Below are 26712 nucleotides of genomic sequence, written 5' to 3'. Positions count from 1 at the left end.
TTTTTTTTTAAGCTTGTGTTTAAACCACTTTTGAAAGGAGTGATTTGGTGAGTACTGCATTGGAGCACTTACTGATGCTTTAGGCGATAAAAAAACCACTTCCTGCAATGTATGGGATGCAACTGTTGATGCCTCAGTTAGCTTGAGGTCACTGACCTCCATGCAGGTATGACTCAGTTTAGCAGAAGGATTAGTCTTGTAAGATACCCAAGCTGGCATGTGTGTTAAAGAAGATGGAGTGTGTTGAGCACAGAGCTTCAGTCAGAATTGTGGGCTCATGTTTAGGAGCTCTTTCTTCACAGAAAGACCTGAACGAGTTTGTTTAATTGGGCTTTCTGAATCCCTTCCCTTAAGGTACTTGGGGTGTTTAAGGTCTCTGTGAGTCCATCTCCTCTCTTTTTAAATTTTTAAATCATGCAGTTGCCTGCTGCAAATAAAGCAGAAGAATCCTGAAGTAGTTGTGTGACTGTTGTTAACACAGCTTTGTGTTGAGGAAGTGTGATAACATTAGCAGCCAGAGATGATGTATTGGAGCCTTACAAATACTGTTAGGTGTCCTTACAAAGAGCAAAAATACTTTCTCTTGCTGTTTAGATGGGTATGGCTGAAGCCTTTGCCAGTGTTCAGGTCAAAATGTGCTTGGAAACCTATAGCAGTTCACTAAATACTCTGTTCTTACACCTCATTAACTACAGTTTTGATAGTGAGGGGGGACTGCAAATGGAGGCAAATGTGCTGAGGTCTTGCTGCTCCTGCCATTGACAGTGTTGTCAAGAAGGGAAGAAATCAGCTGAAAGACCACAGTCATGGTCTCCGAATAGCGACTGGAAGAAGTCTAAGGGGTGTTGCCGTACTCACCGAAAAGGTGGAACAAATCAGCAGTGGGCAGGAGGGCACTCAAGGCATGGATAGTACCTGCCACGTTGGTGTGTTTTAGGTGTGAGCAAGCCTGAAAAGCTTTATTTTGCTGATAAAAGTAGTGCTTAGACTCCCTTATCTGAGTCCTATTAGATGAACTTTGTTAGACTCTACATGCATGTATCTGAAGTAGAAGCAAAACATTAAACCAAAATACAGAATATTAGCCTGGAAATTGGCTGAAATAACAGTATATTTAAGAACATTAAAACAGTGTTTTTACTTTAGGTTTATACTTCTTTCTTATTCTATGTGTGGTGAACGTTGGAGGGATCGGGACATTTCTGAAGTGCTCTCTCCTTACGAAGGAGAGTGAGCTCCAAGCTGATTGACAGTGGGGAGAGTTTCTATTTCTGTTTTGAATTATACTCCTTTCTATATAAATACATCATTAGTCACTGCTCTTTGTCTATACTCTGAAAAATGTTTCTCCATCCGCCCACCTGTTTGGACACTGTGGGAGTGAATACTCCAATATAGACAAATATTTGTATAGGACAGCAGCTTAAAATGCAGAGTGCCAGAAGTGTCTTTGAAGAAAGAAGCCCAAAAGAATGTGAACCAAAATTGCTGTAGGAGATCTAAAGGCTTCTCTTTTGTTTTAAAAGTAGTTTATGAGGGTAAATTAAGTCCATTATCACAGTAAGCTATAAAAATACTTTATTTGCTGTGAAAATACTGCATAAAAGGGTTCCAGTTGTTTTGTTACATGCATGTCCTATTCTCAGTGCATTGACTTGCAAGTAAATGCAGCTCCCCTCTACCAAAAAAACCTAAGATAATTTTGCAAGCTGTACAATGTACGATACACAAGTGTTAATATGTGCTTAGTGAACAATGTATAATAACCTCACAGACAATTGACACTCCTGTTTTAACCACATGGGCCGGCAATATTTGTGTAAAGACCAAATGATACAGTACCGTTGCCTTGAATTCCAGTTATTCCTTCTGTAACTTTTGGTTTATTCCTTCCTCATATGATGTATTTTCTATTTGAATTTCAGAGTAATTGGTCTGGAAGCTCTCATGATTCAATTCAATCAAGAAGAGTGGTTATTTCTCACAATATGGATAAAGCACTGAAAGAAGGTGAGTTTCAGGTGCATTAGAGTCTGAATATCTCCTGTCCTTTTTAGCAAACCATAACTGCACAATATTCCAAGACTTTACAGTATGTCCCTGGTTTCTTCCATGATATGAAATGGCAAGGTCTTAGTCTTCTCAAGAAATCCACTGTAGTAAGTAATGTGATGTTGTTTTTTGCAATTCAACTGATATATTGTCATTTTAATGCCTATTTTTTTACAGAAATACATTGAAATACAGTCCTTTAAACTTGTGCATAAAGCAAAGGGATAACACTTAAAATATTCTTGACTGGGTTTTCCTGACTTGAGGAATCCTCTGGACTCTTTCATACAGTCTTCCCATTTAGTGCAATTCTTGCCATTAAAACTGAATCTAAAATCAACATTTGTATTTCTGGCTGATACAGTCTATCAGCCTTTTGTAAATATTTTATCTAATTTTGAATACTTTTTCCTTTAAGATTTCTTTGCAGAACTTTTTCCAATCTTTTTTGTAAATGGAGGGTATCTATGAAAATTATCGTTGCTTTAAACAGGTTGGTTGTTTTATGACAACTTGGTATGTGTTATGTTTTCAAAGTTATTTTTATGAATAGCTATTACCAGGATATGTAGCAAAAATATAAAATTAGAACACTTTACCTACCTATGTCATCTTTTCTGAAGGTGAACTATTACAACATAATTGTAATTTATTCTTAGGAAGCATTTTCAACTGGAATCAGTCAGATTAGGGGATTCTTGTTAATGTGAAAAGGATAGTACAGTCTAAACATTATGTGTAGAAACAAGCACAAAAAAGCTGTTTGCTGTGTTGTCTCATATGTGTATTTTATCTTTTGGATAACCTGCCATGGAATTTGAAAACTTTGACATAATCACAGAATTTGAGGTAGTGGGGTTGTCTGGGGACAGAAAACAGGCATTGTGGAATGTCAAGGGAAAGATAGTTGTGTTACTCTTCCCTCCTGTTACTTGCATGTAGGAGTAACTTGTTTCTGTAAAAATGTGGGAGCTGTCTTCATTTAAAGTGTTTATCCCACAGATCATTCAGTTGGATGCAGGAGGCCATCCCTGCTCAGTACGGCTGAAAGAAAGTTACTAATACTTAAATGATTCATTTTTCAGAGTTAAGTGCCTTATGCTGTGACAGCTCACACGCCTTTCAACTATTTTTTTTTTTTTTTGAGTAGCTTTTACCCTCCATTCTCACACTGAATTTTGGAGAGCAAACTTGTCAGATTTCGTTTTATTTCTTCCAGGCCTAAGTGATGCGGCCAACTTCTCTGTTTTGCAGTTGACAAAGATGAGAGTGTACTTTTTGCTCTACCGTACAAAGTGTTTTGGGCTTGAAAGGTGACTGAGTCATCTTAAGTTTGAGATACTGAATGCAATCCCAAAAGCAATAGTTTCTTTTTTATGAGCACAAAATGATCAATCTCTATGAAAATAGACAGGACTTCTTGCCTGTGACAGTTCTGAAATTTGTAGTTGTCTTGATGTGAATGGTTTTGTTTGGGTTTTTTCCAAAGGTTTGTGGCTCAATAAAACTTTATTACTAGTGATATAAAAAATACCATCTGTATTTGTGTTTCCAATCTTGGACTGATTAGGAGTAAAGTATTTATAAATTCCAGGAATTTTGGACAAGTTTTTGCTGTCTAGATGTAACGTGCTACTCAACAAAATGCTTTAGAAAGCCTTATTCATTTAGCTAGGAGACTTTCAGTTGTCAAGAGGTTTTAATCTTGGGGACCAGTTCAGACTCCTAGTGCCTCTTGAGGTTTAAGAGTAGGTGTTGTCAGATTATCACAGTCAATAGAGTTTTGGGGTGTGGGGCTTTTTGTGGTTTTGGTTGTTTCTTTGTTTGTTGGTTTTGGTTTTGTTGTTGTTTGGTTTTGTGGGTTTTTTGTTTGTTTTTTTTTGTTTTAACATATTTTACTTTACCTTAGAGATGCATGGATTACATTTTTGGGAAAACCAATGTCATCTGATTTCAGAAATGCTGTTGCTGGGTGTGAAGAGACAGCCCTTTGGTTGATTCTGATTTCTTCAGCTGTTTTTCATTGTTGTGTAATTAAGTTTGCCTGGGGTTTACTGTTAATTGCTAACTACCTTGCACCCCTCCAGAACTGCCTGTTGACTGTTGGTCATGCCATGTTTTTGCTGGTGTTATTGCCAGTCTGCGTGGACTTTTCGCTCTGAGTTTAGTATGGCTGACCTGAGGTTCTATGTCACTTCAAGCTTCACTTGGCTTTATTGCATTTTTCCTGATGTTCTCATCATAGTCTGTTAATGTAGTTGGAAGGATAGATAGCAGTCATATCCTTGGTTTAACTAAAGGAATCATGCGTGTTTCTGTTTCAAACATCAGTCTTATTTCAATAACTATTAGATGTTTAGATAGTTCTCCTGTCATGGTCAGTGGCTGATACTGGTTGCCTGTGTCTTATATAGATTCTTGTATCACCACAGCCCATGTAATAAAGTTGTTGGGAATCATCCTTATACAATGTGCCTCACACTAAACACCACCAAGAGGGAACCTTGGTATATTCTGGTTTACAGCTCCGCCCTAAATGTCTTTGCTATTTTCCATTAGGAGCAGAGTTGTGTAACAGGTTGGTGCTTTAGAGTGCTGCTTCATTATTAATTATAGCATACTTGCCTTAGCTGTAGATAAAAGGTGGAGGAAAGCTGTGAATTAGCCCTGCTACGGTATGTTGTGTTTTATGAAATCTAAGTGCTCAAAATCAGAACAAGTGTAAGGTTATGAAGAGATTTTCCTTGTTGAATATAGCAGAAAGAAAAGGCCTTTAGTTGTCAGCCCCAAGTCTCCTTTTCAGCTGGAAGTACTTGAGTAACTAACTCTGAAATATGGTTTTTCACTACTTTTCATGCTTTCTCTTGATAGATTGATTTGATTTTTGTTTGACCTTCCTTTTTCTTACACAAAGAAAAGATAAGCCACTTTTACAAATACTCTTTAGCGCTACCTGTTGCATGTCTGAATTCCATCCACACATGGTGGTGTGGTAAGATGTCTCCTGAGAGAGGCTGTGCCCAGTCACACTTGGGCTGCTTTGCACAGCATGTACTGCTTGGGCTGAGGCTGCAGCTGTCAGTAGATTGATCTCCTGTGGAGGTAGTTGGCCTCCCAGGAAAGGAATTTAATTTTCCATTTTTATTGCTGCAAATCCTGTGGTCTTTTTGTCATTCTTCACAGTCTTTGTCTCTACAGTTTTAGTAGTGCCAAGAAGAATGGTCTTCATATCACTTAGCTGCTTCACTGGGTCATTTATGAGTAACTAAAATAGCACAGGTCATAGCTCAAATCCCAGCAGAAGTCTACTGGTGAAATTGCTCTGCTGTGAAAATTCACCTGTTTCGTAGATCTTAAAATATTTCATGCCAGAGAGCCATCTCTTTTTTTGTAGTGGGTTATCTTCCTTCAACCCTGCCTTGAGGTGATCTTGTTGGAAATATTTTGGGAATTTAATTAGATTCTTTCTATGGATCAGATCTTGCCTGTCTGTGTTGATCCCTTAGGATCTAACTCTGTTAGGGATGTAAGATTGTACTTCCCTTTACAGAAAGATTGGGAAAAACTGTCTCATTTCCCAATTTAAAATGTACATGTTGACATTTAGAAAAAAAAATTGTGGTAACTCCTGCTGCTTTCTATTTGAAAAGCTGGGGCTATATTTTTTGGTTTTGTTTTTTTTGGGGGGGGAAGTTGTTTGTTTGTTTGCTTGTTTAGAAAACAGCTTTCAAAAAATTTTTTTTGGTCCACAGTATGAGCAAACCAGTTTGAATTTATGTCCTCTCTGCCATTGGGATTCTAACACTTAAAGCTAAGAACTCTTGCAAAGGGTGCATGTGGAAAATTATTTGAACATAAATTTCTCTGACTTTTTTATTTTACTACACTTCCTAGATATTTTTTAATACATTTTTTTCTCTATTGTTTATATATTTTCATGGGGTTTTTTCTGCATAAAAAAACCAGTAAAGACACAAATGCCAGGAAAATTTTAATGAAAGTGAACCAAAGATTGGGGAATTGGGAGACTGTCAGGAATTCCTTTTGCACAGGGCCTGTCCATCTATGCACAATGATAACATCTAGCCTGCTAAACCTGGCAGTTTCATAGAATCTGAATATGCAAGTAAACCAAGAAATCCTAGTGGTTTTCCAAACACAAACTTTAGAAGAGCACTGAAATCTTTAAACCACTATTGCTAGTTCACAGTCGCTGAAATGTTGGCATTTAGACATCATTTTGTCGGCCTTTTACACCATGGTCTAAGTAAAGGTTTAGTGGCCATGAGAAACTTCAGTAAAGATAATATTAAGCACAAAACCTCATCTTCTTAACATGTATAGCTAAAATATAATGAAATCTAAAATATAAAAAGTGAATAATGACCTTCATTTCTTTCAATTTAAATGTTAATGTTTTGGAAATTATAAAAGTGAATATTCAGAGTATTTATTAGTAATTTTATTAGTAATTGTAAACCCACCTTTAATATAGGGGTTTAAAATTTTCTTTCAGGTTTTTGTTGTTATTATTTTTTGTTGTTTGGGTTTTTTTTGTCTGAATTGGCTTTTGGCAGGGGGAAAAGGTAGTGGTTATAAGAAGCAAGTAAGCAGTTAACTTTTACTTCTCTGGAACAGTACTTTGACAGGAACTTAGCTGTGGTATAGTCTGTCATCTTTATCTGTTAATTTCTTATTGAAAGTATTTTTATAAAAGTATAGCTTATTATAACCCCATCATGCATGTTAAATCTAGTGTTGTAGTAGTACGGAATTCTGGTAATGATTCTTGGCTTTTTGACGGTGGTTTCCTCACGCAGGATCCTGACACAATTCATATAGCCTTGTATTTCTGTTTTACCGATTGCAGTGCTCGCTGCTCTAGAATAACTCAAGCTAGTGTTGTAGCTATACCTTTTCTTCATTTGCTCATACAGTCACAGGAGAGTTTTGGATTTGACTATAAATTAATGTAGTCATTCTGGCTTCTCCAGTGCTTTCAGGAAAGGACAGTTACTTCCTGCTGAAACATGGAAGTCTGTGTCTTCATTTGCATAGAATATTTATGTTCTGTTTTTTAATATTGTTTTGAGAAAAAGAATAGGCATTTAATCCTTGTTCTTCATATTTTTGTTATTTTTAATAAAGTTGGGTAATGAATCTTAGCAATATAAAAACTCTTTAGTGTGAAGCTCTGCAAATTGTAGATTTGAAGCTAGTCTGACCTGCAGACCCTGGTGGTGCCACTGAACCTCTGAATGAATGAATGTGGAAAAAGGGATAGCAGTTACTGTATGACATGTGTAGGAGTAGGAATGAAGGAAGAGTCTAGAGGGGTGTCCTCACTAAACCTCCACACAAGCTTCTGGCTTTCTACTCTCAACACTCTTCTAGTTTACAGTATTTAAAGAGAGTAGTTGAACAGGCTCAACTTCAATTTCACATGGGAATGGCATTTCATCACATTGTAGTAACTTGGGCCTTGGATCTTCTTAACTAATTTAGAAAACCCAGTAGAAGTTTCTACAGTTTTGCACCAGATTCATTGTGGTCACTGCATTTGATTTGATCAGAAGAAATTTGTTTTATGTTTGTAGTGGATGCATTAGTGGGAGTAAGGTTCTGTGCTGAATGTATTCTGCTTGTTTTTTTATTCCTTCCTTGTCTTCTGACTGTTGTTTTCAATGTTTTAGAGAACATGTAGTATAAAAATAATGAGAATAGATGCACGAGCAGATTTCTCCTCTGAAGGGAGAAAAGTTCTCTCTATAAAATTGTTACATTTGTTTCCTGTATTTCTTTAGGGTGCTCAAATGGCACCAGCTGCATCCATGGGCGTGAAGCTAAAGCAGCAGCTGTGCACCATGGCCAGGATGACACATGGCAGTGTCCTACCCAGTCTTAAACTGGCTGCTGTTAGCGTCTGTGGCTGGTGTCCTTTTTAAATTTTATTTATTTGTTTAAAAGCGGTCTCATTGCTCACTTGGAGATACATCCTGGGCTCTAAAGAACCCTGAAATTTATAGAGAACAGCACTGTTGTGATGCAGGAAGGTCAATGAGGTTAAGTGACAAGGAAACTACAGAAGACATGTAAAGTAAGAGAGTTATAAAACACGGGTGCAGGAAAATATGGTTTAAAGCTGTGTAATCCTTTTAAGTTGTTGAAAGTTTCTAACTGGGAGAGTTAGACACAAGTGAAATATTTCATAATTGCATGGTTGATTTTTGGTGATGATTGATGATCTTTTGTCTCTAGTTTGATATTGCCAATAGATTTTGTGGTTCTTTCACATTGAATGTGACAGAATTCATGAGTGGCTAAAAGGAATCAAAAAGAATGTATTATGTAGTGTGCTGGAAACTGAACTCATTTTGGAGTGGAGTTGCTTAAAAATAGTTATAAATTAATGGTCATTAGGAATAGATTTTCTCTGAAAGGGAATATATCCTTAAGAGATCGGAATACAAGTCATGCTCTTTTGCTCTTGCTTTGTAGAGTTCTGTTGAACAGACTTCTGTAGGAGGCACCACTCCATACCGTGGCTTGTCTTCTTGGGCAAAAGATGCTGAAGAAATAGCTACTTTGCACCCTTGCAAAGGACAGAGAGGGTGTCTGTAAGAAAATCTGAAAAAGTCACTATTTGCCAGTGATGCTGATTAAAAAAATACCACAATGCAGCGTGTTGCAGCTGCACTTGAGAAATTATTGGTCTCTTATGGATTAGATGAAAAGGAAGAATCTGTGCTGTGATCAGTTTTCCACAGTGTTTCAGATCTTGCAACAGAGATTATTCTTCTGCTTGCTTATCAGAAGACTACTACTTTTTATAAATGTTTTCATCACTGTAGTATTAGTGGGTGAGAGTTTTCACTGAAATATTTCATCTGTTTCAGGAAAGTATTTTGGAAATTCCTATCCTGCTATATGGCTCTGCAAACTTTTTTCTCTCCTAGATTAGAAAAAAACCCCAAACTTCAAACCTGTTATGTATTTGTTTACTGAACTGTGAATTTTTTTTCTGAATTATTAGTTAAAAAGTCTTGGAATGTCTTAGCAAAAGGCTTTTAACTACACATTCCAGCATATTCATTGAAGTGACTCATTTTCTTTCTTTATAAACTTGAGGAAGCTAGTTTATAAAGCATTTGATTAGAAACTTTTATCAATTTTAGCCATTTCTCTGGAAATGTTTTTATCAAGGTGATGTTGGTTGAGGTTTGCTAGTTTTGCCTGAAAGGCAAGTGAAAATATTTAATTTAAGATGTTGTCCTATTAATATGTTATTAGCTCAGTGTTGCCAGTGCCGGGGAGATTTTCATAATTTACTAAACTGCCAAGCAAACAACTTCTTTCAAAGTGGAAGGTAAGAAATAGTGGAGTCTTATGATTACTTTGCACCATGGGCTTACACTGACAAATGAGATGGACTTTTGATATGAAAGTTTGAAACCAGGATGTTTAGTAAAGAAGCTGCTCAAATTACCAGGCACATGACTTTATTTCCCCCTTTTTGTTATCCCTCTGGTGGATGCAAATTGACTGTTACAACCCCAGCTCTTCCCCCATCTTGTTGCAACTGTTAAATAGTTCACCTGTTCTCCCTGAACACCTCCTGCTCCCTCTTAGACCTCCAGGGACATTTGCTGGAGTGAAACATCAGTAAAACTGGTGATGTCAAATGTCAAAAAGGAAAGTCAGAATGGTAGAAGACAGTGTTGCCATGGGATTTGCAATTACAGTAATATTGGTTATTGCCTGTCAGTATGGTTTGGAATGCTTTGTCATTTTTGAAGTTCATGTGGTCTCGCTAATCCACTTGTTCTCTCTTAGCTCTTCTGATCCTATAATGTACTTTCTGTGGTGGTGTTCAGTGTTGTATATGTCTTTGGAAATCCAAAAATCTTAACCACCTCCCCTTTTTAGCCATGACTTTGGAATGGAGACTATTAAGTTCCTACGTAGAGAAGGCTGGCTTCAGTCTGCAACATTTTAGACACAGTCAGATTATATGGTAGTTCATATAACCAAAGCCACTGCTGAGAGACAGGTATTAGTCTGAGGTTTGTGTGTAGCTGGTAACCTAACTGTCTGAGCAAATCCACTTAAAGGCTTTGCTTTGCAAAGTGACCTGCAGTAACCTGTTAGGTGCAGATTGCTGTAACCTTGCCAACCTTATGTTCTTTGGCAAGAAGTAGATGTGAAACCTATTACCCATACAATTTTTGAGAAGGGTGGAGGATTACATTTTACCTGTCTTGGTGTGCCTTGTCCTTTTGCAGTTTTTGCTACTTATTGTTTTGTTTTTCCTTTCAGTGTTTGACTACAGCTATAGAGATTACATCCTGTCCTGGTATGGGCAACTCAGCAGAGATGAGGGGCAGCTGTACCAGCTGCTATCTGAAGACTTTTGGGAGATTGCCAAGCAGCTGCGACAGAGGCTGAGTCACATTGATGTAGTTAAAGTTGTCTGCAATGATGTAGTGAAAGCTTTACTCTCGCACTTCTGTGACCTTAAAGGAGCCAATGCCAGGTAAAAAACCCCCTGCATTTCATTGGAATTTTCTGCTTCTCTCTTTACTTTCGGATGTGCTAAATCAAAGTGATGAAGACTGTATGCTTTTGTAGGAAACTGATAAAATAGTTCAAGCTCATTACCAGTTTTAGAGATCAAGCAGGCTTCAGGACGTCTGTAAGGAAACACTTGGACTCCTTTTTCAGAGAGTTTGGATTCACTGCTGTTTCAGTTTAATCTGTGAATCCTTTGTTCACTGAAGGAGGTGGGCTGTGTGAGCAGTTCCTGCAAAGTAGTGTGAACGTGCAAGGGAAAGAAGGGCCGCTGTCAGTGTGGTCAACAGAGAAGAAGATGGTTATTTGCACCTTTCCCAGAATAGCACCAGGATTAATTCCATAGAGTTTTCCATTTCTTCTAGCCCTGGGAGGCAAAGCCTTATGATTTCTGTAGGTGGCCTGTCCTGCAGTAACAAGATTTTTCTACTGGAAAAATTGTTGGCTGTATTTTCTTTCTCTGCTTAAGTTGTCGTGCTAATTTCATGAATTTCCTCTTTAGCAAGGATCTCTTTGTCCACTTGAAAAGCCAGCTTTCCACTGAACGCTGGATTTTCACCCAAATTGTAATTGCAAATGGGATCTCTTAGCCTATGCAGTTCCCACATTTGAATGCATAATTTGTCCAATTGTGCACAGATTTGGTCTTATATCTGTGCTTACCTGAACTTTAGTTATTCTAATTGGAATATGCTTTGGTCATTCAGATTTAGACTGCACATTTTATTCTGTGAAGTTGTTTTGCCTACAGTTAGATCCATGTATTTTTGACACCCCTTCGGACAAAAAAGGACAATTGTGTTCTGTCAGAGACCGATCTGTTACCATTGACACTTCTTTCTGTTCTGGATTAGAAGATATGGTTAATGTATTTGTGGTAGATCCTAGCTAATTTTTTATGTAAGCTACTGGATAGAAAAAATAAAGAGAAAATACACTAAAGGGTGGTTACATTCAAGAAAACAAGAAATTAACGTGTATGTACTTTGCAGTAGATCTTGCAGTGGGTTCTAGATATTACTTTCTATTAGCTCTGGAATGAGGTAGAAATCTCTTGGTTAGGTAAAACTCTTAAGTGTGCTCCTTAATTTGTAAGTATCATGCTTGCACTTATCCTTTATCACAATAAGTGCTTGCTTTTGGAAAGAATTTCATTTGAACAGTTAAAGAATGGGAAAGTGGAATTTTCCTTTTAGTTGTTTGCTTTTGGGTTTTTTTTAACTCAATGTTTTTCTGTTTAAAGCTGGGGATGTAAGATCTAGAATTGCAGAATTATTAAGTATTATTAATGTTGATTGTTGATGGGGTTTCTTATCTGCTGAGAATTATGACCACTTCACCTGGTCTTTGTTGGATTGTTATTTCCACTGTGTAGAACTAAAATAAATTCTCTTGGTTATTTTCCAGTTAACTTTTTCACTTGGAAGCAGTAAACGCACCTTAGCTCTGGATAAGACAGACTGCATTAACATGGGAATGAAAAAAGTCCTGTCAAGAATTAGTGTAATGTGGATACAAAAATGCTGCTAGCAAGGATTTTCTTGCTATTTTCTAAGTCTGTGAGAGACTTTTTCTCTCTCACAGAAGATAGTAACGGAGTTCTGTAAACAATGAAATACCTGCAACCTTTAAAAGTCTTGTTTATGGTACAGTAGAAAAATATTTTGACAATGGATGTTTTAGGATTTTAGCCAATCACCCCTAAGGGGTGGCTGATCCTTGTCCTTGTCCAATTAGACTATGAAGAAAAAAGTCTATAAAAGAGTTTGTAAAATAATTAAATAAATCAATCTGCTGCACAATTCCTGCCTGCTGGATCTTCTCTCCTCCTCCCTATAGCTGCGGGACACGGTGATATACCCTAGGGCATTTTAATAGTGTAATAGTGGGTTATAAAAAAAAAAGCAAACAAATCAACCCAACAGCTCTAACTGAACGATTTATAGAGGCTGGGACTGGACTCATTGACTGTTTTTTGCAGACTGCAAGGCTGTGAATTCACCAGGAGAAAGGTCTGGTTTTAATGTGTGTGACAGATCAGCAACATGATGCTGCATGACGCAAGTTCTAAAGCACTAGAATATCTTCATGCTGCTCATCCAAACTTGCTGAAAAAGTCTGGGGAGCTGTATGGAAATTGCACAGGGCTCACCATTTCTTAGCAGATGGAGAGAAAGCTTAAATCCTATGTACAGGCTATTGCAAAGTCAGCAGAAGGGTGACATTGTGCTCGTATGCTCAGATGGAATTTGTGCTGCTGAGTGATGTGAGCATGCACATAATAAACCTGAAAGCACAGCAAATACTCTGATACAGTTTTCTATTTTAGAGAATTTGGAGTTGTAACAGTGACTTGAAGTTTTGTACAAATTGCCTACTGCTATGGAGTTTACTGTGCTAGAACCTGCTAACATTTTAAGCTATAGACTGAGAACTAAAAAGTATGTCACTTATAACTTGGAAGCCTTCAATTATTTTCTATATTGATGTCCTGGTTTTCAACTGGGATAGAGTTAATTTTCTTCCTAGTAGCTGGTACAGTGCTGTATTTTGGATTTAGGTTGAGAACAATGTTTATAACTCTAGTGTTCTAGCTGTTCCTAAGCAGTGTTATGCTAGGTCAAGGACTTCAGCTTCTCATACTTCCCTGCCAGTGAGGAGGCTGAGGGGGTGGGCAATGCAAGAAGCTGGGCGGTTACATAGCCAGGACAACAGACCCAAGCTGGCCAATGGGATATTCCATACCATATAGTGTCATGTTGAGTACATCAATTAGGAGAAAAGCTGTCTGAGAGAGGCTGCTTGGGAACTGGCTGGACATCAGCCAGCAGATGTTGAGCATTTGCATTGTGCATCACTTTTTTTTATATATTCTATTATTATTATTGTTTTCCCTGCCTTTTCTGTTCTATTAAGCTCTCTTTGTCTCAAGTCATAGAATGGCTTGGGTTGGAAGAGACCTTAAAGGTCATCTAGTTCCAAACCCACGCTATGGGCAGGGATGCCTTTCATTAGACCAGATTTCTCAATGCCCTATCCAGTCTGGCCTTGAATAGTTCCAGGGATGAGGCATCCACAACTTGTCTGGGAAACCTGTTTCAGTGCCTCACCACCCTCACTGGGGAGAATTTCTTCCTAATATCTAATCTATACCTACTCTCTTGCAGTTTGAAGCCATTGCCCCTTGCCCTGTCACTACAGGCTCTTGCAGAGGGTATCTCTTCACCTTTCTTGTTGGCACCCTTCAGGTACCTGAAGGCTGCAATTAGGTCACTCCAAAGTCAGGAGTTTAACATTTTTTTTCTGATTGTCTCCCTCATTCCACTGTGGGGAGGGTAAAGGAGTGAGTGAAAGTGTGCGTGCTCTTTGGCTGTCTACTGGGTTGAATCACGATTGCCACAGTTCAAACACAAAAAATTCGTCTTCCTAAGGTAGGGAATGCAGATCTTCTTGATCTACTTTGCTTTCTGTTAGTGTTTTAAAGACAGTCATAAAATTATGGCATTCACATTTCCCTCTGTATCTCATAATGAATGCAGTTAGTTTTGGATGACAAATATAGTGGAACAGAGGCTGTAATTAGAGTGAGGTATCTTTCCTGTTGTGGTAGCTCTTGGAGCGCTCTGTCTCGTTTCCGCCACTGAGTTTAGACTGCAACATGACGGCAAAGGGCATTTTGTCTTTTGTGTGGCAACTTCTGTAGTTTTAAATACCTCTAATACTGTGTCTGGAAGGGGTGCCACCTGAGCCACTTTGTCTTGGTTTTCCTATATGATAACAGATAATCCACTAATGTAGCAGAAAGAAACCATCCATGCCCAGGAGGACAGATGTCTTGTTTTTTCAGAGTGAAGTTTGTGCGTTTTGTGACCCAGGTGCATGTTGGACACACAAATTTCTTTACTTCTCTTCTCTTACTGACTAACTTCAATCTGTGATTAACTGGGATGACCGAAGGGATGAAATTAGACTGAGACCCTTCAGAATGAGGAAGGGTGCTGCAGTCCTTTCCTTTGCTCCTGCTTTCCCTCTGGCTTATCTTAACCATCTCAAAAATCCACTTAGTAATAAACAGCTCACGGTAAATAACCAGCAGAGGCCAGAGATGAAGAAAAGTGCTGGGAAGAGACCATGTCTCCCTTCAAAGCAACCTGGCCTCTCCCTGGGTCAAGGCCAGGTTGGATGGGACTTCGAGCAATCTGGTCTAGTGGAAGGTGTCCCTGCCCTTGGCATGGGGTTGGAGCTAGATGATCTTTAAGCCTCTTCCAACCCAAACCATTCTATGATTCTGTAATAAGAGGAGAGGCCACTTCCCTGCTGGCTGGTTGGAGACAGGGTATTGGGAAAAAGGATCCTTGTCGTGTTAGATCTGTTTCCCCTTTCTTTATTCTCTCCCCTGGCTCTCTTTAACAGCAGCTGTCTTTCCTGTGCATGCCACACACATCTGCTGAGTGAAATAAGGGCAGAGACACTTCTAGCCATGGGCAGAACTGTCTGGATTGACATAGAGCAATACAAGCTGCAGGCAAGACAGCTCCCAATTTTTTCATCTTATATGTGCCACTGGGGTGTACTTTGAGGTTCAGTTGGGGTTTCAAAGGAAACTGTCACTTTTCAGTTAGAAAATTTGTGGTATTTTGAATAATTTAGATAGGAAACAATTTAATTTCTAGTACTAGTTGGTGTATAGAAACAGAATATGATAATTCTCCAAGTCCAGCATTAGGTAGTTTATGAATTTGAGATACGGAGGAAAAGTCAGACCTGGATTTATTTTTAGAAGCTGCCGCTCTTTTCCTATATGTACAGGATCAGGAATGCATTTATAACAGGATTAGCCAAGTGCATCCTGCAAGGGTAAAGAGGTTAATATTCAGCCATTCATGTTTCATAGCATCTTTTACTCCTTCATTCCTTCGTATCTTGTTCAAGAGTCTTTCTTTGGTGACTTTAAGAAGAATATAAGCAAGCTGAATGCTGGCAATGCCATTTTATGTAACCAAGGATGGAGTGTAAGCTGAGTAAGGTGGTGTACAATGATGGAAATGGTCATGGTATGTAGGTGCAGTGTGGTGACAGTGTACTTCCTGGGGGCTGGAATTATCTGATCCTAGGAATGTAGTCTCCCTCTGGTAGCATGATATGTTTGTTAAAAGCTAGAAGCAACTATTCTTCTGGATGAATGTTCAGTGAGTACTGGAAGGACTTAAGCAAGGTGTAGACAAATAGTAAATCTTTTTCTGTGAAGCTGTCCCCATGAAAGGAAGAGTGAGTTCCCTTGCCCTTATTGTGGGCTAAGAATAATTGCCCTAAATATTTACAGAACTGTTAATATTTGATAAATAAAACCCTGTTTTTTGCTGGGTGCAGCACAGGCAAAATAAGATTTGCCTGCATTCAGTAAGCAGATGTCATGGTTTAACTTCAGCCAGCAACAGCCCCACACAAACTGCTCACTGCCCCACCAGCAGGCTCTGAAGACATCTGGAAAAGTAAGTGCAAGAACTTGCGGGTTAAAAGTGAGAAAACTCATGGGCTGAGATAAAGACAGTTTAATAGGTAAAGCAAAAGCTGCACACAGAGCAAAACAAGTAATTAATTCACCACTTTCCATGGGCAGGGAGGTGTTCAGCCATGTCTAGGAGAGCAGAGCCCCATCACATGTAATAGTGACTTGGGAAGACAAACACCATCACTCCAAACCTGTCCCCCTTCCTCTTCCTTCCCCCAGTTTACACACTGAGCATGATCCCAGAGGGTCTGGAATATGCCTTTGGTCAGCTGGGGTCACCTGTCCCAGCTGTGTCTTTTTCCAACTCCTTGAGCAACCCCAGCAGTGGGGTGATTCAAGAAGCAGAAAAGTGTCTTGATGATGTCCAAGCACTGCTCAGCAATAACAAAACCATCTCTATATTATCAACCTGTGTTCAGCCCAAATCCAAAATATAGCCCCATACCATTGAGAAGAAAATTACCCCAGACAAAACCAGCAGAGTAGGCAAGTGGGATTTGAAGATAGTTGATCCTTGTGTCTTGAACCCCCTGAGAAGCAGTGCTCTTTGAACAAACCCCAGCAAGAAGAGGTCAAGTGACATCGATTTTATTATAATTATTAGTAGTATTTTAATTTTTTTCTCCCTTTATCTTTTGGTTTTGAGTGTTCTCTGTCTTTAACCTACAGCTGGGGCACCTTTGACCCCAAAGACAGAGGAAGAATTGGTTTCTGCACACATGAATATCTGGTATGGCAGGCTGCTTCTGGCAAGTTGACTGCTACACAACATCTGATGGGATATGCTGAAGTGTTTTTATGTGTGTTTGTGCCCACACTTGCAGCATAAGTTACGACTTAGCAACATGAATGCTTGGGGTCTGCAGGCTGCTACTGATGTTGATTCAGAACCTATACTTAAGAGCTCAATGCTCTTGGAAAGTGTCAGGGGGAGGTGTTGTGGGGAAATTGCTGTTTGAGTGACCACTATGATACGCAGTTGGGGGATTAAAGTTTGTATCATACATGTTTTGATAATGTTCCTTTTGTTTTCTATGTATTACAGACAGGGCAAGGAGAGAAAATAACTTTCTTGGCCCAGGTGAATACCTTGGCATATATAGGACATATAACTTCCATTTTTTGTGATTACAGCGTGTATTGTGATAAGGTAGTAAAAATAAAAGGTGCTGCCACCACAAACTGATCAAGAGCAGACTGATACAAAGGGAGTTTTAACACTTGAGATTTGACTTGGTTAATTCCATAGGTGCATCCAAGTTGTCTGGATAGCAGCTAAACACCTCCCACAGGTCTTGTTTTTCTTTTAAAATTCCATTTGCCAGAAACACCAAGAGTTGGTTACCACAGCCTCTGGAAAGGTGTATCAAGGGGATTAGTATGAAGCTGTAGAGATTTGTTGCAATGGGAACAGCTGTATGAAAGTGCTGAGAGCAAAACAGTCGTGAAAAGCCAAGACCTGAATATGTTATTAAAATCAACCCATGGGTAGTACCAGGTCTAAAGCTCACCATTTGTTTTCAAGCTTCAGTGTGGGAAGTTTGGCTTTCCTGCTAATGATTGAGTATGACCATGACACCATAGTAAGCATTAGGACATCCTGGTGCTAATGTGGTCATGCCACAGTTGGTAAGGCATTCATAAGTTCTTCACCTCTGTTACTAATATGACATGTCAAATGCTTTTTCCTGAAAGAGGTAACTGTGGCATGTATAAATGACAGGTTTTATGCACAGTAAACATTAGTTGAAATGATTTATAAAACTTCCTGATATATCTTGATAAAATGACAGCTGTGAAAATTTTGGGTTTGGCTTTGTCCACTGTTCGTATTTTTTGTTGTGCTTTCTGGGGTTTATGGTTGGTTGGTTGGTTTGTTTAAAGTAGATACGTTTTTCTGGTATATTTGTTATACTGGCTTGTAAAGGTGTAAATTTTTATTTCTTTTATTTCTTAGAAAATTCGAATAGATCAAGCAGTTTTTACTTTGCTGCATTGTCAGGAAGCTTAGAGCTCTGAGGGTGATATAGGTGAAGAGATGCAGCCTGCCTGTGGTTCTGGTAGTTTGCAGAATCAATTTTATGAAAATGCATGGTGAATGTTGAATATACTGATGCCACTTATTTAGAGTTGCATGTGCACTTCAGCTCACAATTGTACTGATTGAGACTGCGAGACAGCTCTTGAAAGACTAAATAAAGAAATAGCAAGGCTGAAGGGAACACTTTGTTATCTATCTATCTATCTATGCCTTAAGTAATTTCCTGTAGAGGAGGAGTTGTTAATTTTTTACTTGGTTTGGTTTTTTTTTTTTTTTTTTTGTTTGTTTGGGATTTTTGTTGGTTGGCTGTTTTTTCTGGTGGGCATGGGGGTTTTGGTTTGGTTTTTTTTTTAGGGGGTAGAGGGAGGTGTGTGTGTGTGTATAATTTGCTTACTTCCCAATTTCAAAGCAAACTGACTTATGTTTGTCAAAGATGCTTTGTGTCAGGAGCATACATCCCACCACAAATACCAAGTCTTAATACTTCTGACTATAATGAGTCTTTATAATATAGACAGTTATTAGATGGTCCTAGTCAAAAATATGGATATCTAGAGTAGATTCTCAGGGAAAAAAAGAGATTTCCATGTGGTTGCTGTATTGGGGAAACGTGGAAGCCCAGGTGATAGTCCAGTCTTATGGAATGGCCATAGGACCTGCATTCCTGAGAAATGAAGTATTGTTGTTAAAAAGTTGTTGATATTGGCTCAGAGTTCCTTAGTTATATTATGGGAAGGAAATGATATTTCTAGAACCCTGGTAATGTTGTAACTGTTTTTCTTGAGGAATACCGCAGCAAATCTGTTCTTCCGCTTTCCTTTATAAAGTGCTGGATGAACTGTAGGCTCACAGCAGTAAGGGGTAAAGTCTTAACATTGATGACATTCAGTGGGATACACAGGCAGTAATTGCACAAAGCAGCCTCAGAGCAGAGGATAGTTACAGCAGGTGTCAGTTTGTTCCCAAAGTACAGCTTGGAACAGACCTGGTACAAAGGAATTCACTTGGGCAGGCCCTATCTATGGATCTATATTTGTACTGTGCTGCTTAATCTTCCAGTGCTTTGAGGGGCAACCGAAGGAAATCCCTTTGCTTTCTGACATTATATAACAGTATTGGATAGTGTTAAAAATTCAGAGCAGGCTTTTCATAAAATTACAGAAAAGGAATCTGGGCAAGGTTAAGGCTGGCTTTGTAGCTTATGGAGCATGAAGATGGATATGACCTGAAAGCATGCTCTATAGAGTCTGTGTTCTGTCTACTGTTTTAAATCATTGAAGTCACCTGCACCTTGATAGACCACTGTTGTCACTATTACTTCAGTCTTAATTGTACAAAAAGGCACAAATGAATTTAGTTGCCACTTGCCATTATTCGAGTATTGTCTAAAGCAGATTAATTGAGCCTGGTTTATAGAGTTTTTATCATGCCTGTTTTGGATCTATTTCCTAGAGTGCCACATTTATTAGCTCACTGCACACAGTTGTGCTCAGAATTTATGGCTAATTGACTGGGCTTTTAAAGCTCTGTCTAAAAATATCTGCACGCAGTTTTAGTTCAGAGTTTTCTGTGATTACTAAGGGATTGTTTGGAGAATCCAACCACACAGTACTAATAATAAACGTTCAGAATTAGGAAAAGAAATAATGTCTATGTTACTATTTGGGTTATTTAATAGTGCTTAATATCTTTATTGACACTGGAGAGATGTAGCAGCACTCTGCTTTGTGTACATGTATGTGGATTGCACTTCAGTTTCTGCTTTTCCTGTTGCTCTCTGCAAAATGAACAGTGTGACATTCTCACAGAGTTGAAGATCTAGGTTTTATATCAAGGCTTAAGAATATGCCTGATCAGGACATCTTAGCTCCTGCTCCAAGGTAGTAAACAGACATGGTTGGGTAGCTGAGCAGTGGTGGTAATACTTCTGTGATTGTTCAGTGCTTTTTTTTTTTTTAGTGTGTATCAGTGAAGGGGAAGCCTGGGTTAAAAGGGTTGCTGTTTACTGGCCAGATCTTTTGTTGACACACAGTATTTCCCTGCAAGCTGGTCATGGTAATATTGAGACAAACAGAAGTGTAATGCTTCCTGTATACATGCAAAGGAGGATATAAACCAGTATGTTTTGTCTTGTCTGTTTTATCACTCATATTGATTTATTCTGTAGCTGTTAAGCTTCCCTCCAAGCTTCCTCTCCTGCTTTGAGTCTTCCTTTTATGTCTCTTGCCCAACAGTGATGAATACTGCAGGATTTGTTGACAGAACTGTTTGGCACTGACAGGCAAGGCTTGGTTAGAGTTGAATTTCCTGAAGACTTTGTCTCTCTATTATTTTCATAAATATCTTCCCTTTTGCTTTTTAGATCACAGGTAGATATAGTTTGGCTAGGAAAACCTGTTCTAGAGAGTCATATCTTCCTAATTAATGGAGATAACTCCAGGAAAAAAGCTTTTCTTAAACAGCCTGTAAACTGGAGAGTAGGCAACTCTGCTCCCCACTTGCATTCCTGTAGGCAGGAACACATTAGACAAATTAGAAGGATAAGAACCAACTATTTGCCTATGTGCCTGTTTATTCTGTTCCATTTGTATTCTGTTGACTGTGTGTCCTGGCATAGGTCCAGCTCAGCAAAGCTGTATGCGTTGGCTCTTGACTGGGAATAAATTTTTACAATAGGGAGACAGACTTCTCTTGCATGGGTGATACTATAGGTACAGTTAATGCTCCAGTGTGTTTGCAGTCCCAAACAGACTGGCATTCCTCAGGAGACTTGTAGATAGATATAGAAGATGAAAATGGCTAATCTCAGTTCAGTGAAATTTTATTTGCGTTATGGCTCTGTTTTATGCTTTGCACATGCTATGAAAGTATATCTTGATCTAATCACTATGCAAGATATCCCGGAAATAAGGCGTCCAAAAAAGATGGGCTTTGTTCGCAGGCCAAAAAGCAGTCACCATTTGCTTTTAGTTCTAACTCTGTATCATTGTTGTTAATGCACAGGAATCATTTCAAGTGATAATTCCTGTGCTTGGCACTGGTGAGGCTGCATCTTGAATCCTGGGTTTAGTTTTGGGCCCTTCACTGCAAGAAAGACAGGGAAGTGCTGGAGCACGTTCAGAGGAGGGCGGCAAAGCTGGGGAAGGGTCTGGAGGACAAGCCTTATGAGGTGTGGTTGAGGGAGCTGGGGGTGTATAGTCTGGAGAAGAGGAGGCTCAGGGGAGATCTTACCGCTCTCTACAGCTGCCTGAAAGTAGGTTGTAGCCAGGTGGGGGGTCTGTCTCCTGTCCCAGGTAACAAGCAACAGGATAAGAGGAAATGGCCTCAAGCTGTGCCAAGAGAGGCTTACATTGGTAGGAAAAATTTCTTCACTGAAAGGATGGTCGAGCATTGGAACAGGCTGTCCAGGGAAGTGATGAAATTACTGTCCCTGGAAGTGTTAAAAATCCATGTAAATGTGGCACTTAAGAACGTGGTTTATTGGTGGACTTGGCAGTGCTGCGTTAATGGCTGGACTTGATGATCTAAAAGGGCTTTTTCAACCTTAATGATTCTATGTTCACTGTGAGTCATCCTGTTTGCCAGCATTTTGCATACGCTTCTTCCCATGTTTCTAATTGGCTGACTTTGAGTGGACAAGCCTGTCTGGAAGACTTTACTTCCACAATAAGAGGTGGGTGTAGGTAAATGACCCAGACTTTGTCTGCCAGTAATATGCCTGGGACATGTCTGGGTTTGGATAAATAATGAATGCCTTTAGGGGAGAACATGACAGGGAATGTTTGATGTGGTGTAGAGGAGGCTTCAGAATATGTCTGGAGTATGCAATAGGAGTAGAAATGCACTGAGGAAAATAGCTATGTATTCAGCTGCCACTGAGAAAAGATCCTACCAGAACAAGATAAACAGCTTTCTGAGCTGTCAGCTGTACCACCTGGACTGCTTGATAATGAAGATTACACGTCATCTTCATAAACCACTGCTCTTCAGAAAAGAGTGTTTACTTCCAAGTTGTTCCAAGGGACTTGTTTTGAAATTTGTCTTATCTATAACAATTGAAACACCCTTCACAATCCATGTTTGCAAACAAAACATTTGATTTGTGATTGAGTTAAAGGCGTTCATCAAATCGAACCCAAATGTCATCTTCACATTTGTTTTTCTGAAAACTAATTGTAAAACTAATTTTAGTCACCTTAAGACAAATTATTGTATTATTAGGACAAAATCAGAGTTATTGTTACTGTTCCAACATATTTTCATCCTCCTGAACTGACTAGCAAAAATTAGTTATTATACAATACTGCCTGTCACTATTGGCTGTATAATGGTGTCTAACTGAAAACTTTTGGTTGACTGTATACAGTTCTTAGTCACTTTTTCCACATACAGAGGCAATGGGCTTAGAGCAGCTCTGTGGGTAACAGTCAGTTGACTAGAACAGCAGCCTAACCTAGCCAGAATAGCAGCCTCCAGCTCAGGGAAGAAAGCAGATGTTACGGAAAATAGGAGGAGGTACCGGTATGAGATGTGACAAATACAAGCCTTTCTAGTACCTTCGAGCCTTCTACTGAAGACCAGTCTTGGCTGCCTTTGTAAATTACTATGGTGCCTCTCAAGTGACACTGTGTCTGTCTGTCTGGAACCACTGGCTTGGTCACCTTGTTGTTAAAATGGGTTGGAGCACATCAGGCGTGTGGCCATAAAAGAACTGCTAGGGTACCTTGGCTCTGCTCCTACAGCTGTTTTTGTGAAAAGGTACAGCTGTGACCTGCACTAAGGAGTTCTGTCAAATGTTCTGAGAAGTCCAGAAAACCATTGGCACCTGCAAGGAGATAAACTAGATAGTATTGGGCAGAGAATCAAGGTTAGGGAGATTTTTTCCCTGTTTCTTTTAGAGCTGTCATCCGAAAACTTGTTTGTGAGGAGTCTGCAAACAGCACAGTGTGCTTCATGGGCTTACTCACCCATCAGTATGTTGCTGTGCGTATTCAGTGGCGCACAGCACCCACCCAGTGCTCGTGCTGCAGCATTTTGTCAATTAGCAACTGATGAACATAGATGACTTGTGATACAAGTGGTATGTAAGTTCTCCTTTTTTTTATTTTTCTCCTTCTAGGCAGGAAGATCTACCAAGACCTTTTTTACTGCACTCATGCTTGAAGAGCTCTGATGAAGAAGTAAGATTCCTGCAAAAATGTTCTCAAGTTCTGGTGTATTGTCTCCTACCCTCAAAGGATGTCCAGTCTGTCAGCTTGCGCATAGTCCTTGCAGAAATACTTGCAACAAAAGGTAGATCAAAGATCAGAGATGATTAACCATTTGTACATGTACAATATTAGCAATTACAAGCTTTATTATGTGTAAGTCTTGATGCTCTGCTTTTACATTCTAAAATTTAATTTCTGTGATAGCCCATAAGACAGTACATTCACAAAATCAAGCATATACTTACTTAACTCTCATGACTTGATGCCAGGCTGTTTATCACATTTCAGGATAAAACACAATTTGTCCTTTTGCATTCTCTATTTTTTCATAGAGGAATACTGTCGCAACTTTCCTTGGCATTATTTATAATGATTATATGAATAATTCTGGCCCTTTATATTTCATTCAGATGCATAAACACATCCTTAAATCTGTGGATCCTATAACTGAATCATGATATCATATTTGATTAATTATTTTACACTTTGATTTATCCAGTGTGTTTTTTTAAATTGAGGGTTTTCTATTTTGCCTTTTATCAGCCACACTTTGACATAAATACAATACACGTTTTTTATGTCACTGTCAAATTCAGAAATTATGAAGTCCCGAGTATATTATGCAATTCAGTTTACTTTCAATTTTCATTTAAACTGGCCATAATGTCATAGCCTTCAGAGCACACAGCATAAAGAATGAAAACACTTGGAATTTTCCAAATAGAGCTCAGCTTTGTCGATGTATATCAATTCGTGTAATAGAACACCCAGTTTTATCAAGAAGGTATATGCAATCTCAAATGTACTGACTAGACTTTCTGAACTAAAAGTCCAGAAGACTGGTTTCAGGTTTTTTGATTTTTATAAACTTGGATATTTATTTTTGCCTTTTATCTGCAGTTTTCATTTGCAAGACAGCAGTTATTTTTCAACATAAGGATTTTGTTTTAAAATACTTTTCCTCTCCAGTACTGAAACCAGTGGTGGAACTGCTGAGTGATCCAGATTATATTAACCGAATGCTACTCAGCCAGCTGGAGTATAGAGAACAGATGAATGAGCATCAGAAGAAAGATTACACATATGCTCCTTCTTATGAGGAGTTCATCAAGCTCATTAACAGCAGCTCCGATATTGAGTTTCTGAAACAACTGAGGTATTTAATGTTTCACTGTAGCTCATTTAAAACTAAACATGTTTCTTTTCCAGCCCATTACTAAGATATGAATGAATTGTGATTTTTCTTTTTAAACTTAATTTTAGATTTCTTTTTGTTTGGTGAAGCAGAGATAGTAAGGATGATAAGCTACAACATTTGTTAGATCTCTAATGTAATCAGCATTTTAGCTCAGTGGCAGAAAATGCATAAAAATTCTGCTTAGTAGTATTCTGGAGATGACTGTACTGTTGAAAGGGATAAATGCTTGAAATGTATGAAAGGCACACTGGACTCTTCTTTGCAACTTGCCTCAGTGGAGCTAGACAAAATATGTTGAATTTCCACTAGTGTGGATGGTTTTCTTCTCATTATCTTTATGAACTATGACTGGCCATGGTGGTCTGTTGAGTATGAACCATAGTGACCCTAGGGACACTGAGCATTCAGAACAGCTTGCTGTGATTCTGTGGCATGGAAAGAAGGGGTTTGAGTTCCAACACGTTTTACCACTGGATGAGAGGTTTTCCTGGACTGTTGCAGAAAGATGTTTCCTAATTGCATAGTACTTAACCACGTTAATGTACTCTACAGAGTTTGTTAAAAACAGAAAAAACATCACTGAGCTCCTACATATCATGAGTTTGTTTGATATTCCCGTTTTCTAATGCAAATAGCACCTGTTCACATTCATACTAATTCCACTCCCTGTCTCATCTCTTTCTCCTTATTTCTTTCATTTTAGTATGAGATATTGCCTGCATCTCAAGCCTGCTTTTCCAAGAACCTGTTGTTTATGCTTGCCTTATCTTTAAGCTGTTTCTCCTCTGATTTCTGATTTATGTGAAAGGATAAGGAACAACTGACTGGGAAGTGGGGAGCAGAGATACTACTGCTGTAGATCCTCCCTAGATATCCTTGAGTTGGTTTTGTTGAGCAATGCAAAGCCTTGGAGGGCTCCTGAAACCATTTCTGGAGTGTTTGTCCTAAGCTCTTACCACCAGCCAGAACTGGTAGTTTTTCCTCTTCCCAGCTCCCCTCTGTTGCTGCTGCAGGCCAGCTTTTTTTCTTCTCAAATGGCTGCAGCAACATCTGAAATACACATGCGGATCAATTACATTTGGTGAATTCTGTGTCATCTCTTGTGACCCTGAACTTCTATTAGACATGGCCTGATCAGACCAAGAGATGGCTTACTGGGATAGAGTATGTGGGCTGCATAAATAACATCGTACTTTCTCTTGTTCTTCTCTTTCATTCTGAAACCACTTGCATTTTTGGGAAAGGAAAATACATTAAGGTGATGGTGAAATGATTCTGTTGCTTGGCTACTTATTGTTTGTCTCTTGTAAAATTTGCTCTTTATTCTGGGACAGTGTGCCTTTCCTGAGAGCAGAAATTAGTCTCTATTAGACTCTGCCTAAAACCTAGTTGGCGTATTTATTAGCATAATCACACTAATGGAGCTGTTTGTTTCAAAAGAAACCCAACTCTTAAGTTGTTGTTGTTCAAGCACATTAATGCTCAGTGTGTTCTCTTTTTAGCTGATGGGTCACTTTAAATTGCATTCTTTAATACCAGGGAGCAGATTTGCTTTATGAAATAATGTGCTTTTGGTTGCACCTACATTTTTCCTTTCTAATCTGTGAAGTCCAAGTGCCATCGTCTTGAAATGTCTTCCTCTACATGCTACAAAATGTTGATCAGTCTGAGCTGATCAGTATTTTAATGGAAAATGTCTGAGAAAATGTATCTCCTTTTTGAAGAGAAGTAGTATTTGATTTTGGAGGCAGTGTTCTTCCATCCTCTGTTTGTACAGAGCCAGTCTCTGGGATGATGGTTAAAGAGCATTTCCTGTGGGAGAAGGCATTCCTGTTCTCTTTGTGCTCCAGCACTGTGGAAGCACCCAGAGAGTGATGGGCCCACGTGTAGTCATCTCAAATTTGTGTAGTCTATTTGGCAAAGCTTTCATGATTAACCAGTGAAAGTTCACAGATTTGCATTAACAAAAACAAACAGTGGTCCCAATATGGATTGAAAAAAAAAAAGGGGGTGGTAGTTAGTTGTAATTCACAACAGTGAGCCACAGGGCAAAGCTATAAAGGAGGAGTTCAAGAGGAAGAAACAAATAAGCTGTTGCGCACTTATCACTGAGAAGCACAGTAAGAGTCTG

At 38.9% G+C, this 26712-nt stretch overlaps 1 protein-coding gene across 1 annotated transcript in view; it reads left to right on the top strand.

Annotated features, from left to right (window-relative positions):
* Positions 1 to 26712, top strand: part of SNX25 (sorting nexin 25) — an 83349-nt gene that overhangs the window by 10472 nt on the left and 46165 nt on the right. Inside the window, exons 2-5 of the mRNA XM_048304259.1 lie at positions 1926 to 2010; positions 10369 to 10585; positions 23293 to 23465; positions 24353 to 24539. Coding sequence (XP_048160216.1) covers positions 1926 to 2010; positions 10369 to 10585; positions 23293 to 23465; positions 24353 to 24539 — 662 coding nt within the window. The remainder of the gene's footprint in view (positions 1 to 1925; positions 2011 to 10368; positions 10586 to 23292; positions 23466 to 24352; positions 24540 to 26712) is intronic.

The sequence above is a fragment of the Corvus hawaiiensis genome, chromosome 5, assembly GCF_020740725.1.
Source record: "Corvus hawaiiensis isolate bCorHaw1 chromosome 5, bCorHaw1.pri.cur, whole genome shotgun sequence".
In the NCBI taxonomy this organism is placed as follows: domain Eukaryota; kingdom Metazoa; phylum Chordata; class Aves; order Passeriformes; family Corvidae; genus Corvus; species Corvus hawaiiensis.
The sequence above is the reverse complement of the archived record's forward strand: the minus strand, read 5'-3'. Positions and strand labels throughout refer to the sequence as shown.